The sequence below is a fragment of the Bombina bombina genome, chromosome 4 (genome assembly GCF_027579735.1).
Source record: "Bombina bombina isolate aBomBom1 chromosome 4, aBomBom1.pri, whole genome shotgun sequence".
Classification (NCBI taxonomy): domain Eukaryota; kingdom Metazoa; phylum Chordata; class Amphibia; order Anura; family Bombinatoridae; genus Bombina; species Bombina bombina.
Window position 1 is genome coordinate 860,855,210 of NC_069502.1, and position 14,594 is coordinate 860,869,803.

General features: G+C 41.4%; 1 protein-coding gene across 2 annotated transcripts in view; it reads left to right on the forward strand.

Moving 5' to 3' along the window:
* Positions 1 to 14,594, forward strand: part of LOC128657321 (gastrula zinc finger protein XlCGF26.1-like) — a 149,161-nt gene that overhangs the window by 52,575 nt on the left and 81,992 nt on the right. For both annotated transcript variants that reach the window (XM_053711621.1, XM_053711620.1), the window contains 3 exons: positions 3,093 to 3,239; positions 3,483 to 3,609; positions 4,470 to 4,553. In XM_053711621.1, the coding sequence (XP_053567596.1) occupies positions 3,225 to 3,239; positions 3,483 to 3,609; positions 4,470 to 4,553 (226 nt within the window). In that variant the 5' untranslated portion in view covers positions 3,093 to 3,224. The remainder of the gene's footprint in view (positions 1 to 3,092; positions 3,240 to 3,482; positions 3,610 to 4,469; positions 4,554 to 14,594) is intronic.

Sequence of the window (14,594 nt, forward strand, 5' to 3'; positions counted from 1 at the left end):
GCGGGAAATGATGAGAGAATGGATTAAAATCTTAGTTGTATCTTGTGTAAGGAAATGTCTAATTTTAAAGATATTTTTAAGGTGGAAGCGGCAGGCTTTAGCCAAGGACTGAATGTGAGGAGTGAAGGAAAGATCTGAGTCAAGTGTGACCCCAAGACATCGGGCATGCGGGGAAGGAGTAATGATGGAATTATCAACAGTTATATCAATTTTGGGGGTGGAGACATTGGAAGAAGGGTGAAAAATAAGGAGTTCAGTTTTGAAGAGATTTAGCTTAAGGTAGTTAGAGGACATCCAAGATGAGATATGAGAAAGACAGTTAGTGACACGGGTTAGTAAGGAAGGAGGTAGGCCTGGTGCAGAGAGGTAGATTTGGGTGTCATCGGCATACAAATGATATTGAAACCCATGGAACTTTATTAAGGAACCTAATGATGACGTGTAGATTGAAAAGAGAAGGGGACCGAGGACAGAGCCTTGAGGTACCCCAACAGAAAGTGGTAACGGGGCAGAGGATGCTCCGGAGAAGGCTACACTAAATGTACGGTTAGTCAGATAGGAAGAGAACCACGAGAGAGCTGTGTCACAGATGCCGAAGGATTGGAGGGTTTGGAGCAGAAGAGGGTGGTCAACAATGTCAAAGGCTGTAGACAGGTCAAGGAGGATAAGAAGAGAGAAGTGGCCTTTAGATTTAAGCAATACACAATTTCATGTTTTAACACAATTGTATTCATTAGACAATTTTGTCAGTTATGGCGACCTATTTTCCACTTTTTCACTTCAATATGCTATTTATAATGGCTTGACATATACTGGGTGCACTAAACACCAGGAGGTAGGATAACCATATCCACAGGGTTTTTCCTGGACTTAAAAACAATGCAAACATAGATTAAAAAAAGAATAAATTATTTGAAACTACTCATTTTCTCTGTAGAGACCATTTTGTAATGTAATGGTTAATTGGCTGACAGAAAAGAAGACACATCATAATTGGGAGAAACTGGGTTAATGTACAATATCAAGTGTTATACTACTGGCATAAAGCAATCAAAGTAGCAATCGTAGCTAGCACAAACCTATTAGGCACTATTGCCATAATGATATCTCTAGATCAGCTGTAGCCCTTCACCTTGTGATGAAGTCAGTTTTTTCCCATGAGCTGTCCTGCTCAGAAGACTTGGGGCTACAATTAGTTATGGCTTAGCCCATCATCCAGGTGATCAGGAGTAATCTGTCATCGGGCAACTTTGAAGCTGTTGCATAAATTAGGGAAACTGAACTGATAAAAATCAACAGTCTCAAAGTGTCAAGACACTGTATGAGTGGTGATAGGGGACAAGCTAGACACTGGTGAAGTGCTAGTGGGTGTACAATATATATATATATATATATATATATATATATATATATATATATATATATATATATATATATATATATATATATATATATATTTATCTCCAAGATGCGCACTCTCACTCAGTCCAACAGCTGTCAGGGTGCTAGTACAATCAATAGATAAGACGAAACAAACTTGCACTCTCTGGTCTTTCCAAAAATCTTTACTGTTCACATATATATAGATATACATACACACACACGATTATAAATAGGTGTGTATGTATATATATATATATATATATATATATATATATCAATACAGAAACATATTTTGCTGTGTGCAGAACATTTGAATGTTAAATATTTATAGTAAATACACGCTAAATGCATGCATGCATGCATGAGGATCAGCTCATTAACCTAATTGACTGAGTCACTGCTGGCTTTTTTACAGGACTTTTATTTTTGGTCCTTGTTTTCACTTTTAAACATTTTTTCTAATAAATATGGTTTTTATTTAACCTCCTTCCTGGATGTTCTTGACTTTGGTAATTCCTTGAGTTCATTGAGCGCAACTTCCACTTTGACTCTCTGCATTTGTTTGGAAGCGTGTGTGGCAGACACGTTTGGATCTGCAGCCAATGAAGAGGATTTCTACAGGGGGTGTGTCTCCCGCCCACTCTCTATAGTGCCGGGTACTCGAGACTGAGAGGACGCTCAGGGAGAGCTCAACTTCCAGCAAATTTCTTTTGAATTATATATATATATATATATATATATATATATGTACCAGAAAACTCAAGTATTAGCGCACTCACAGGACTTCCTTTAACACAATTTTATTCTTAGACCAATATTCAGTTTTTTATCAGATACAAGTCGACGTTTCAGCTTACATTTCAAGCCTTTTTCAAGACTATCTGATCGTGTTAGGTGCAATTTCTCAGCGTGTATATCGCCATTGTGAGGCTGCTCACAATGGTGATATACACGCTGAGAAATTGCACCTAACATGATCAGATAGTCTTGAAAAAGGCTTGAACTGTAAGCCGAAACGTTGATTTGTATGTGATGAAAAACTGAGTATTGGTATATGAATAATATTGTGTTAAAGGAAGTCCTGTGAGTGCCCTTATACTTGAATTTTCTGGTGGATGTTTGCTGGAGGAGACACCCGGGCTAACATTGATAAGAAGGCTGGTAGTGAGTGCATGAATAACGAAACTATATATATATATATATATATATATATATATATATATATATATATATACACACAGATATATACATATGTATACATATATAGACATATAATCTTTAGACATGTATATGTATGTTGTATGTATCTCTATGTTAAAGCCCTTTGCTTGCCTTTTTTTTTCTTCTAATACCTAAGCTCTCATATCTTTGAGCCTTTATAACTTTTGTGTGCAATATACTCTGAAGTGGTAATCATTCTAGCATAAATCATGATTGCACTAAAGCGATCGCGTTTACCTTCATATCGTAATATCAGCGGTAAGCCTGACAAGCTCAAACACCCGCGATAAACCCCTTATTGCTTGCACGCAAATGTTTGCACTCCACTCGTTATCTGGCCTTAACAGAGTAATAAATGTCTGTTATAGCAAAATATGTAACTAATACTTCCAGAATATTTTTTTAGATATTGCTATTATTTCTGTAATAAGGATATGTCTTCTTGTGTCTTTACTTTAGCATTTGCACTTCATCCCTCTCTTGTTTAGATTGTTACTGCGGGTCACAAGGTGGGTACCAGTTAGTCCTTGTCACACACCTCACTGAGAGACCACAGCCAGGCTTACTGACTTGTAACCAACAAGACGACAATTGAGAAGAACCAAACCTTAGAGATCTACATGTTGACTAAAGAGGTGAGGACGATTAGTCATATTGTTACTTATCTGCTGCTGTGTGTGACATCTGGTGCTGAGCGGCTTTTATACAACACACACAGAGCACAACCTCAGGGGGAGTGAGCTCACTGACCAAATGCGCTGTTCATGGTCTCTGGCCAAACTCTGGGTTTATTCATGGTCATTGTCACAGTTTGCTCTGTGTGGTTTACACATTACAAGTTTAACTTGTTTTTAATGGTCTGATTTTTTTATTTTAAGGAACAAATGGAGTTTAGTGAAGTTGCAGTTTATTTCTCGGAGGAGGAGTGGGGCTGTTTAACTGAAGAACAAAAAGAGCTTTATAAGGATGTGATGATGGAGAATTACCAGACCCTGAGGTCTCTAGGTAATAATTTATATAACTCTACAGAGAACGAGACAATGAGGAAAACACATATAAGTGACATATAATTTGGGCTTGTGTTAAACAGGTATAAAATCTGTGTGTTGGTTATTACAGACATTTGTTACTTAATAAAATCATACATGAGATATACAGCCCTGTGTACCCTTCCCTTGCACTGCTCCCTGCTTGTTCATCTAGCTGAGGTCCCACCACCATTCATATATTACACACTGTGCTATTGGGGCTCAGTATCTTGTTATTGACCCTTATTTCCAATGCAAGTGATAGACTTAGAAACAGAGACCTTATTATATGCATATATGTGCAATATTTACCTTTTGTGAGTATTCATGGAGAAGCCTCATATCCCTATCAGTGGCAGGTGGTTAAAATGCCAAAAGAGCCCCTATCCTCCCATAACACTCTCATAGAGCACACAATACTAATTATGTAATATATATGTAACTTTGTCAGAATATGGATTGTGTGTATTTTAAATACAAACATCTTCCAATAAAATAGGGGTTATAGAAATATGAAAATGAGAAAATCAAACTTGGTTATATAACATCTGTTTATTTGTATATTTAGTTTAACGACACATAGAATACACTGCAGTGTTTTTCAGATTTTATTAGAAGAATGTTTACAATATACTTTATAATTGCAAATGTTTTTATTTTTTACTATAAAATATCATCTTTTACTATAAACCTATTTGTGATGAAGTTAAAATAACTTTCAGCAGCAGGACCTGTGAATCTTCGTTTTACTGATTAACCAGCTAATGGTAATTGTTTATTTTTTGGCACCATATAGTGGTCTGTTTCTCACATAACCTGTTTTTTATGTCTATACAGGATATGTTCATGTGAAACCTGTACTGGTTACAAAGATTGAGAATAGAGAGGAGCCGTATGTGAGCAGTTTTCCAAATAACAAAGGTGAGTAATACATTCCTATGTGACAGTTTACCATAAAGTAACTTTCTTTTACAAGATATGACGAGTCCACGGATTTCATCCTTATTTATGGGATATCGCCTCCTGGTCAGCAGGAGGAGGCAAAGAGCACCACAGCAGAGCTGTATATATAGCTCCTCCCTTCCCTCCCACTCCAGTCATTCTCTTTGCCTGTGTTAGTGATAGGAAGAGGTAAAGTGAGGTGTTAGTTTAGATTCTTCAATCAAGAGTTTATTATTTTTAAATGGTACCAGTGTGTGCTATTTTTCTCAGGGCTCGAGCTACAGGCTTTAAGCAATGAACTGGGGAGACTTCATTCTTTCAAGCGACTCCCATACTGTTTGCTGCCCTGCTGATGGTCTTAGCAGATATTATCTAAGACCCTGTTTGTCCACACAGATCTGCTGGAGGTGAGGAAAGGAACATCTTCATTGTGTGGGACAGCCTCATACTGCGTTCAGTATTAAGGTATGTACAGTCATTTACTTCTGGGGAGACTGAAGTATCTTAGAACAGACTGGCACTTATTCCCTATACCGGGAAGGGGTAATCAATTTGCACAGGGTAAGAGTGTGTACATGGGTATCCCCTCTTTATTAGGTGAAGTTCAGCAGGTGCTATCAGGACCCTAATAAAGGTTTAATCAGGTGGATGTGTTCAGGGGCTTGACGCTGGGAGATTGTGGCAGCTAAGTGTTCTGACATTAACTTTTAATGATTTAATGGTTGGACAAGAGAGTGTGTTTTGTGGGGGCACATTGGCAACTCTTAACTTGTTATTTGCATGGCTTCGGCCAAATTGGTTTCTGACATTTTTATTCCCATGCGGTTCTTACTAAAATATTAATCAGGAGGCCGGGGACTTAATTCCGCCCACGATGGGCGGGGCTTAGCGTTTCGCACGCTGAGACGCACACTTATTATCCGGACCCTGACTGTTGAGAGAAAGGTTCTCAGAACTCCGGTGTGGCCTAAGACAGCTTGTGTTAGTAATCTCTCAAGCGGTCTTAGGAGCGCCGTTCACAGAGGTCTATTCAGGGACTCGTCGGGGCAGGTAGGCGCCGCAGCAGAGCTGGGGCAAGGTGCAAATGTTTAAATTAGTCTATAAGGCATTATACATAATTTGACTGTTCAGAATACAGGACAACCTTCTAAAAGTCTTGTGGTGCTCCTTATTATTACATGTTTATTGCGGAGCAGTAAAAAACTATACGGGTTTAATTTTTAAAGGCACAGTATATCGCTTTTCAACAAAATTTCTAAAAGTGTTTGTTTTTAATCACATTAAAATGACCAATATTGCTATTGCTGGTTTGTTTATCATGGCTGACCTTCAGGAAGTACATGTTCTATGTGTTTAGATGCCAATGTGGAACCCCCTATATCTTTTTGTCCCTCGTGTACTGAGAGGGCTTTACAGTTTAAAGAACAAATTTTCTTTAATGCAAGTGTATCTAAGTATGTTTCTCAGCATGATGAGACTCAGGGTATGCCGCAACTTTCTCCCCAAGCTTCACAACCTTTAACGCCCGCTCAGGCGACGCCGTGTTCTTCAACTGCGTCCACTTCATTCACTCTGCAGGATATGGCTGTAGTTATGTCATCCACTCTTACAGAAGTTTTATCTAAGTTGCCAGTTTTACAAGGCAAACGCAGTAGGACAGAGACCCATGTGGTCCCTGCGACTTCTGATGCTTTGATGGCTATCTCCGATGTACCCTCCCAGGGCTCTGAATTGGGGGGGTGGGGAGGGCCTGTCTGAGGGGGAACTGTCTGACTCGACAGATTCGGACGTCATGTCCTTCAGATTTATGCTTGAACACCTCCGTCTTTTGCTGCGAGAGGTCTTGGTGACTCTGGACGACTGTGACTCTATTGTGGTCCCACCAGAGAAATTGAGTAAGATGGACAAATACTTAGAGGTCCCTTCTTATTCCGATGTTTTTCCGGTTCCTAAGAGAATTTCGGAAATTATTGCAAGGGAATGGGAAAGACCGGGTATCCCGTTCTCTCCTTCCCCTATTTTTAAGAAACTGTACCCTATAGCTGACACTGTTTGGGACTCTTGGCTAGGTAGTGTTACGTACCAAACCTGGTTTTCTTCCTAAGGTTGTTTCCAACAAAAATATTAATCAGGAAATTATTGTTCCTTCATTCTGTCCTAATCCTTCTTCTAAGAAGGAGCGTCTGTTTCATAACTTGGACATGGCCCGTGCCCTGAAGTTTTACTTGCAGGCTACTAAAGAATTTCGTCAATCATCTTCATTATTTGTTGTTTTTTTCTGGAAAACGTAGGGGTCAGAAAGCTACGGCTACCTCTCTTTCTTTTTTAGCTGAAGAGTATCATCCGTTTTGCATATGAGACTGCTGGACAGCAGCCTCCTGATAGAATTACAGCTCATTCTACTAGGGCTGTGGCTTCCTTATGGGCATTTAAAAATGATGCTTCTGATGAACAGATTTGCAAGACTCCAACTTGGTCATCTCTTCACACTTTTTCCAAATTTTCCAAATTTGATACTTTTGCCTCGTCCGAGGCTGTTTTTGGGAGAAAGGTTCTTCAAGCAGTGTTGCCTTCCGTTTAGGTTCCTGTCTTGTCCCTCCCTTTCATCCGTGTCCTATAGCTTTGGTATTGTATCCCATATGTAAGGATGAAATCCGTGGACTCCTCATATCTTGTAAAAGAAAAGGAAATTTATGCTTACCTGATAAATGTATTTCTTTTACGATATGACGAGTCCACGGCCCACCCTGTCATTTTCTAAGACAGGTCTTTATTTTTGTTAAACTTCAGTCACCTTTGCATCTTGGCTTTTTATTTCTTTTCCTAACTTCGGTCGAATGGCTGGAGTGGGAGGGAAGGGAGGAGCTATATATACAGCTCTGCTGTGGTGCTCTTTGCCTCCTCCTGCTGACCAGGAGGCGATATCCCATAAGTAAGGATGAAATCCGTGGACTTGTCATATCGTAAAAGAAATAAATTTATCAGCATAAATTTCCTTTTTCTTGTTTAGTAAATGAATCTGCTGTGGACTATATATCTTGGCTCATTCTATTAGCACTCACCAACAGAGTTGTTTCCTTTTAAGGAGGATAGACAGAAACAAAGAGCCTCTCCTGATACCTAATGTTATTCTTTTGTTCCGCTCTTCTAATAAGATGAGCAGTTAGGACTAATATGTGGTAACATATTTTTCTCCAACATTGGTGTGTCCGGTCCACAGCGTCATCCATAACTTGTGGGAATATTCTCCTCCCCAACAGGAAATGGCAAAGAGCACAGCAAAAGCTGTCCATATAGTCCCTCCCAGGCTCCGCCCCCCCAGTCATTCTCTTTGCCGCTCTGAACAAGTAGCATCTCCACGGAGATGGTGAAGAGTATGTGGTGTTTAGTTGTAGTTTTTATTCTACTATCAAGAGTTTGTTATTTTAAAATAGTGCTGGTATGTACTATTTACTCTGAAACAGAAAGAGATGAAGAGTTCTGTTTATGAGAGGAGTATGATTTTAGCAGCAGTAACTAAAATCGATTGCTGTTCCCACACAGGACTGTTGAGCCGATAGAACTTCAGTTGGGGGGAACAGTTTGCAGACTTTTCTGCTTAAGGTATGACTAGACATTTTTCTAACAAGACTGTGTAATGCTGGAAGGCTGTCATTTTTCCCCTCATGGGGATCGGTAAGCCATTTTCTTAGTCTCAAACAGAATAAAGGGCTTATTATGGGCTATAAACTGGTAGACACTTTTATGGGCTAAATCGATTGCTTTATTTAGGTATTATATACAGTTTGAAGTTGAATTTCACACTTTTATAACTTTGGGGAACGTTTTTTACGTCAGGCACTTGTTTAGACACCTTCCCAGTCAGGAAGGGCCTTTCTCTGTAGTAGGAAGAGCCTCATTTTCGCGCCATTACTGCGCAGTTACTTTTGAGATCAGTACATGCAGCTGCATGTGTGTGGGTCTGGAATTCATTGAAAAGGTCCCTAGAAGGCTTCATTTGGTATCGTATACTCCCCTGGGATTGGTGAAGTCGCAGCAAAGGCTGGGGCTGGGACTGTAAGAGGGTTAAAATTGTAAACGGCTCAGGTTTCCACATTTTAAGGGTTAACAGCCTGAAATTTGGGGTGCAATACTTTGAATGCTTTAAGACGCTGTGGTGAAAATATGGTTAAGATTGGATAATTCCTTCATAGTTTTTCACATATTCAGTAATAAAGTGTGCCCTGTTTAACATTTAAAGAGACAGTAACGGTTTTATTTTAAAACGGTTTTTGTACTTTATTAACAAGTTTAAGCCTGTTTAACATGTCTGTGCCTTCAGATAGATCATGTTCTGTATGTATGGAAGCCAATGTGTCTCCCCCTTCTAATATGTGTGATAATTGTGCCATACCGTCCAAACAAAGTAAGGACAGTACTGTCACAGATAGTAAAGTTGCCCAAGATGATTCCTCAGATGAAGGGAGTAGACATAGTTCTACATCATCTCCTTCTGTGTCTACACCAGTTTTGCCCACGCAGGAGACCCCTAGTACTTCTAGCGCGCCAATGCTTGTTACTATGCAACAATTGACGGCAGTAATGGATAACTCCATAGCAAATATTTTATCCAAAATGCCAGCATTTCAGAGAAAGCGCGATTGCTCTGTTTTAAACACTGTAGAGCAGGAGGGCGCTGATGATAATTTTTCTGTCATACCCTCACACCAATCTGAAGTGGCAATGAGGGAGGTTTTGTCAGATGGGGAAATTTCTGATTCAGGAAGAATTTCTCAGCAGGCAGAACCTGATGTTGTGACATTTAAATTTAAATTAGAGCATCTCCGCGCACTGCTTAAAGAGGTGCTATCTACTCAGGATGATTGTGACAATCTGGTCATCCCAGAAAAATTGTGCAAGATGGACAAGTTCCTAGAGGTCCCGGTGCACCCCGACGCTTTTCCAATACCCAAGCGGGTGGCGGACATAGTGAATAAGGAGTGGGAGAAGCCAGGCATACCTTTTGTCCCTCCTCCTATATTTAAGAAATTATTTCCTATGGTCGACCCCAGAAAGGACTTATGGCAAACAGTCCCTAAGGTCGAGGGGGCGGTTTCTACACTAGCCAAACGCACGACCATTCCTATTGAGGACAATTGTGCTTTCAAAGATCCTATGGATAAAAAATTGGAGGGTTTGCTTAAAAAGATTTTTGTACAGCAAGGTTACCTCCTTCAACCTATTTCGTGTATTATTCCTGTCACTACAGCAGCGTGGTTCTGGTTCGAAGAACTAGAAAAATCGCTCAGTAGAGAGACTCCGTATGAGGAAGTTATGGACAGAATTCACGCACTTAAGTTAGCTAATTCCTTTATTTTAGATGCCGCTTTGCAGTTAGCGAGATTAGCGGCGAAAAATTCAGGGTTTGCAATTGTGGCGCGCAGAGCGCTCTGGCTAAAGTCTTGGTCGGCGGATGTATCTTCCAAGACAAAATTGCTTAATATCCCTTTCAAAGTTAAGACCCTCTTTGGGCCAGAATTGAAAGAGATTATTTCAGACATCACTGGGGGTAAGGGCCATGCCCTCCCACAAGATAGGCCTTTCAAGGCTAAGAATAAGTCCAATTTTCGTTCCTTTCGCAATTTCAGGAACGGACCGGCCTCCAACTCTGCAACCTCTAGACAAGAGGGTAACGCTTCCCAGACTAAACCAGCTTGGAAACCGATGCAAGGCTGGAACAAGGGTAAGCAGGCCAAGAAACCTGCTGCTGCTACCAAAACAGCATGAAGGGGTAGCCCCCGATCCGGGACTGGATCTAGTAGGGGGCAGACTCTCTCTCTTTGCTCAGGCTTGGGCAAGAGAGGTTCAGGATCCCTGGGCACTAGAAATAGTCTCTCAGGGTTATCTTCTAGAATTCAAGGAACTACCCCCAAGGGGAAGGTTCCACATGTCTCGCTTATCTTCAAACCAAATAAAGAGACAGGCATTCTTACATTGTGTAGAAAACCTGTTAAAAATGGGAGTGATACACCCAGTTCCAACTGTGGAACAAGGTCTGGGGTTTTACTCAAATCTGTTTGTAGTTCCCAAAAAAGAGGGAACTTTCAGACCAATTCTGGATTTAAAAATTCTAAACAAATGGAAACTATTCGAACGATTTTACCTACAATCCAGGAGGGTCAATTTATGACTACCGTGGATTTAAAGGATGCGTATCTACATATTCCTATCCACAAAGATCATCATCAGTTCCTAAGGTTCGCCTTTCTGGACATACATTACCAGTTCGTGGCTCTCCCATTCGGGCTAGCCACTGCTCCAAGGATTTTCACAAAGGTGCTCGGGTCTCTTCTAGCGGTTCTAAGACCAAGGGGCATTGCAGTGGCACCTTACTTGGACGACATCCTAATTCAAGCGTCGTCTCTTTCCAAAGCAAAGGCTCACACAGACATTGTTCTAGCCTTTCTCAGATCTCACGGGTGGAAGGTGAACATAGAAAAAAGTTCCCTGTCTCCGTCGACAAGAGTTCCTTTCTTGGGGACAATAATAGATTCTTTAGAAATAAAGATTTTCCTGACAGATGTCAGAATGTCAAAGCTTCTAAACGCTTGTCAAGTTCTTCACTCTATTCTACGGCCTTCCATAGCTCAGTGCATGGAAGTAGTAGGGTTGATGGTTGCAGCAATGGACATAGTTCCTTTTGCTCGAATTCATCTAAGACCATTACAACTGTGCATGCTCAAACAGTGGAATGGGGACTATACAGACTTGTCCCCAGTGATTCAAGTAGATCAGAAGACCAGAGACTCACTCCGTTGGTGGCTGACCCAGGATCACCTGTCCCAGTGAATGAGCTTCTGCAGACCAGAGTGGGTCATCGTCACGACCAACGCCAGTCTATTAGGCTGGGGCGCGGTCTGGGATTCCCTGAAAGCTCAGGGTCTATGGTCTCGGGAAGAGTCTCTTCTCCCGATAAACATTCTGGAACTGAGAGTGATATTCAATGCTCTCCGGGCTTGGCCTCAACTAGCAAAGGCCAGATTCATAAGATTCCAATAAGACAACATGACGACTGTTGCTTACATCAACCATCAGGGGGGAACAAGGAGTTCTCTGGCGATGAGAGAGGTGTCCAAAATCATCAAATGGGCGGAGGATCACTCCTGCCACCTATCTGCGATCCACATCCCAGGAGTAGACAACTGGGAGGCGGATTATCTGAGTCGTCAGACTTTCCATCCGGGGGAGTGGGAACTTCACCCGGAGGTGTTTGCCCAGTTGACCCAATTATGGGGCATTCCAGACATGGATCTGATGGCGTCTCGTCAGAACTTCAAGGTTCCTTGCTACGGGTCCAGATCCAGGGATCCCAAGGCGACTCTAGTGGATGCATTAGTGGCGCCTTGGGCCTTCAACCTAGCTTATGCGTTTCCACCGTTACCTCTCATTCCCAGGCTGGTAGCCAGGATCAAACAGGAGAAGGCCTCGGTGATTTTGATAGCTCCTGCGTGGCCACGCAGGACTTGGTATGCAGACCTGGTGAATATGTCATCGGCTCCACCATGGAAGCTACCTTTGAGACAGGATCTTCTAGTACAAGGTCCATTCGAACATCCAAATCTAGTTTCTCTCCAGCTGACTGCTTGGAAATTGAACGCTTGATTTTATCTAAGCGTGGGTTTTCGGATTCTGTGATAGATACTCTGGTACAAGCCAGAAAACCTGTGACTAGAAAGATTTACCATAAAATATGGAAAAGATATATCTGTTCGTGTGAATCCAAGGGATTCTCATGGAGTAAGATTAAAATTCCCAGGATCCTTTCCTTTCTACAAGAAGGTTTGGATAAGGGATTGTCAGCGAGTTCCCTAAAAGGACAGATTTCTGCTCTATCTGTCTTGTTGCACAAACGACTGGCAGCTGTGCCAGATGTTCAAGCTTTTGTACAGGCTTTGGTCAGGATCAAGCCTGTTTACAGACCTTTGACTCCTCCCTGGAGTCTAAATTTAGTTCTTTCAGTTCTTCAAGGGGTTCCGTTTGAACCCTTGCATTCCATAGATATCAAGTTGTTATCTTGGAAAGTTCTGTTTTTGGTTGCTATTTCTTCTGCTCGAAGAGTTTCTGAATTATCTGCTCTGCAGTGTAATCCACCCTATCTGGTGTTCCATTCAGATAAGGTTGTTTTGCGTACTAAACCTGGTTTCCTTCCAAAAGTTGTTTCCAACAAGAATATTAACCAGGAAATAGTTGTGCCTTCTTTGTGCCCGAATCCAGTTTCAAAGAAGGAACGTTTGTTACACAATTTAGATGTAGTCCGTGCTTTAAAGTTCTATTTAGAAGCAACAAAGGATTTCAGACAAACGTCTTCTCTGTTTGTCGTTTATTCTGGTAAGAGGAGAGGTCAAAAAGCTACTGCTACCTCTCTTTCCTTTTGGCTGAAAAGCATCATCCGATTGGCTTACGAGACTGCCGGACGGCAGCCTCCTGAACGAATCACAGCTCACTCTACTAGGGCTGTGGCTTCCACATGGGCCTTCAAGAACGAGGCTTCTGTTGATGAGATATGTAAGGCAGCGACTTGGTCTTCTCTGCACACTTTTGCCAAATTCTACAAATTTGATACTTTTGCTTCTTCGGAGGCTATTTTTGGGAGAAAGGTTTTGCAAGCCGTGGTGCCTTCTGTTTAGGTAACCTGATTTGCTCCCTCCCTTAATCCGTGTCCTAAGGCTTTGGAATTGGTTCCCACAAGTTATGGATGACGCTGTGGACCGGACACACCAATGTTGGAGAAAACAGAATTTATGCTTACCTGATAAATTACTTTCTCCAATGGTGTGTCCAGTCCACGGCCCGCCCTGGTTTTTTAATCAGGTTTGATAAATTTCTTTCTTTTAACTACAGTCACCACGGCACCCTATAGTTTCTCCTTTTTTTTCTCCTGTCCGTCGGTCGAATGACTGGGGGGACGGAGCCTGGGAGGGACTATATGGACAGCTTTTGCTGTGCTCTTTGCCATTTCCTGTTGGGGAGGAGAATATTCCCACAAGTTATGGATGACGCCGTGGACCGGACACACCGTTGGAGAAAGTAATTTATCAGGTAAGCATAAATTCTGTTATTTATTTATTGGTGCAAATACCTGTATATGGGCACTTTATTAATGTGTTACTTCTAGTAACTGGTTTTGCCTGCTTTCTGTTATATGGAACCCGGATCATGTTTTTTTGGGGGGTTTTTACTACTATGTCATTTTTATCCAAATTTATCAGACAATGTTTATTTCTTCTATAAGATACGACGAGTCCACAGATTCATCCTTTACTTGTGGGATATTATCCTCCTGCTAACAGGAAGTGGCAAAGAGCACCACAGCAGAGCTTTCTATATAAGCTGCTCCCTTGACTCCACCCCCCAGTCATTCTCTTTGCCTACTCTAAGTACTAGAAAGGGTAAAGTGAAAGAGGTAAAAAAATGTTAGTTTTTATTTTCTTCAAGCAAGAGTTTTTTTATTTTAAATGGTACCGGTGTGTACTATTTTCCCTCAGGCAGCAGATGGATGAAGACTTCTGCCTGGAGGCTGATGATCTTAGCAGTTGTCACTAAGATCCAGCGCAGTTCCCACAGAATGGCTGAGGAGTACTTATGAAACTTCAGTGTGAGGAACGTTTTTCATGATATAAGCTGTGAGGTTTGTTCAGTCATTTTTTTCTGGAGAGTCTGTGGTATTTCAGAATTGGCTGACAGTATCCCCATGAGGGAAAGGGTAAGCAGTAATCCTAAAATATATAGAGGGGTATTACTGAGCTTGCAGATATGGGCTTAGAAAAAATGGTTGACACTGAGTTTTGAATGTTTGTGAGCAAACGTTTACATAACTGGGAGTGCTGATAACGTTTTTAGAGAGACGTTTTGCATGTTTATTTAGAGGGTACACATGGCTTTCTTTTTGGGGTTTATGAACCCACATGGCTAGTTTTTAGACCGCTTTGGTGCGGTTCATTTGGGCTGAGAGGCATCGAGTGTGATGGGCGGGGCCTATTT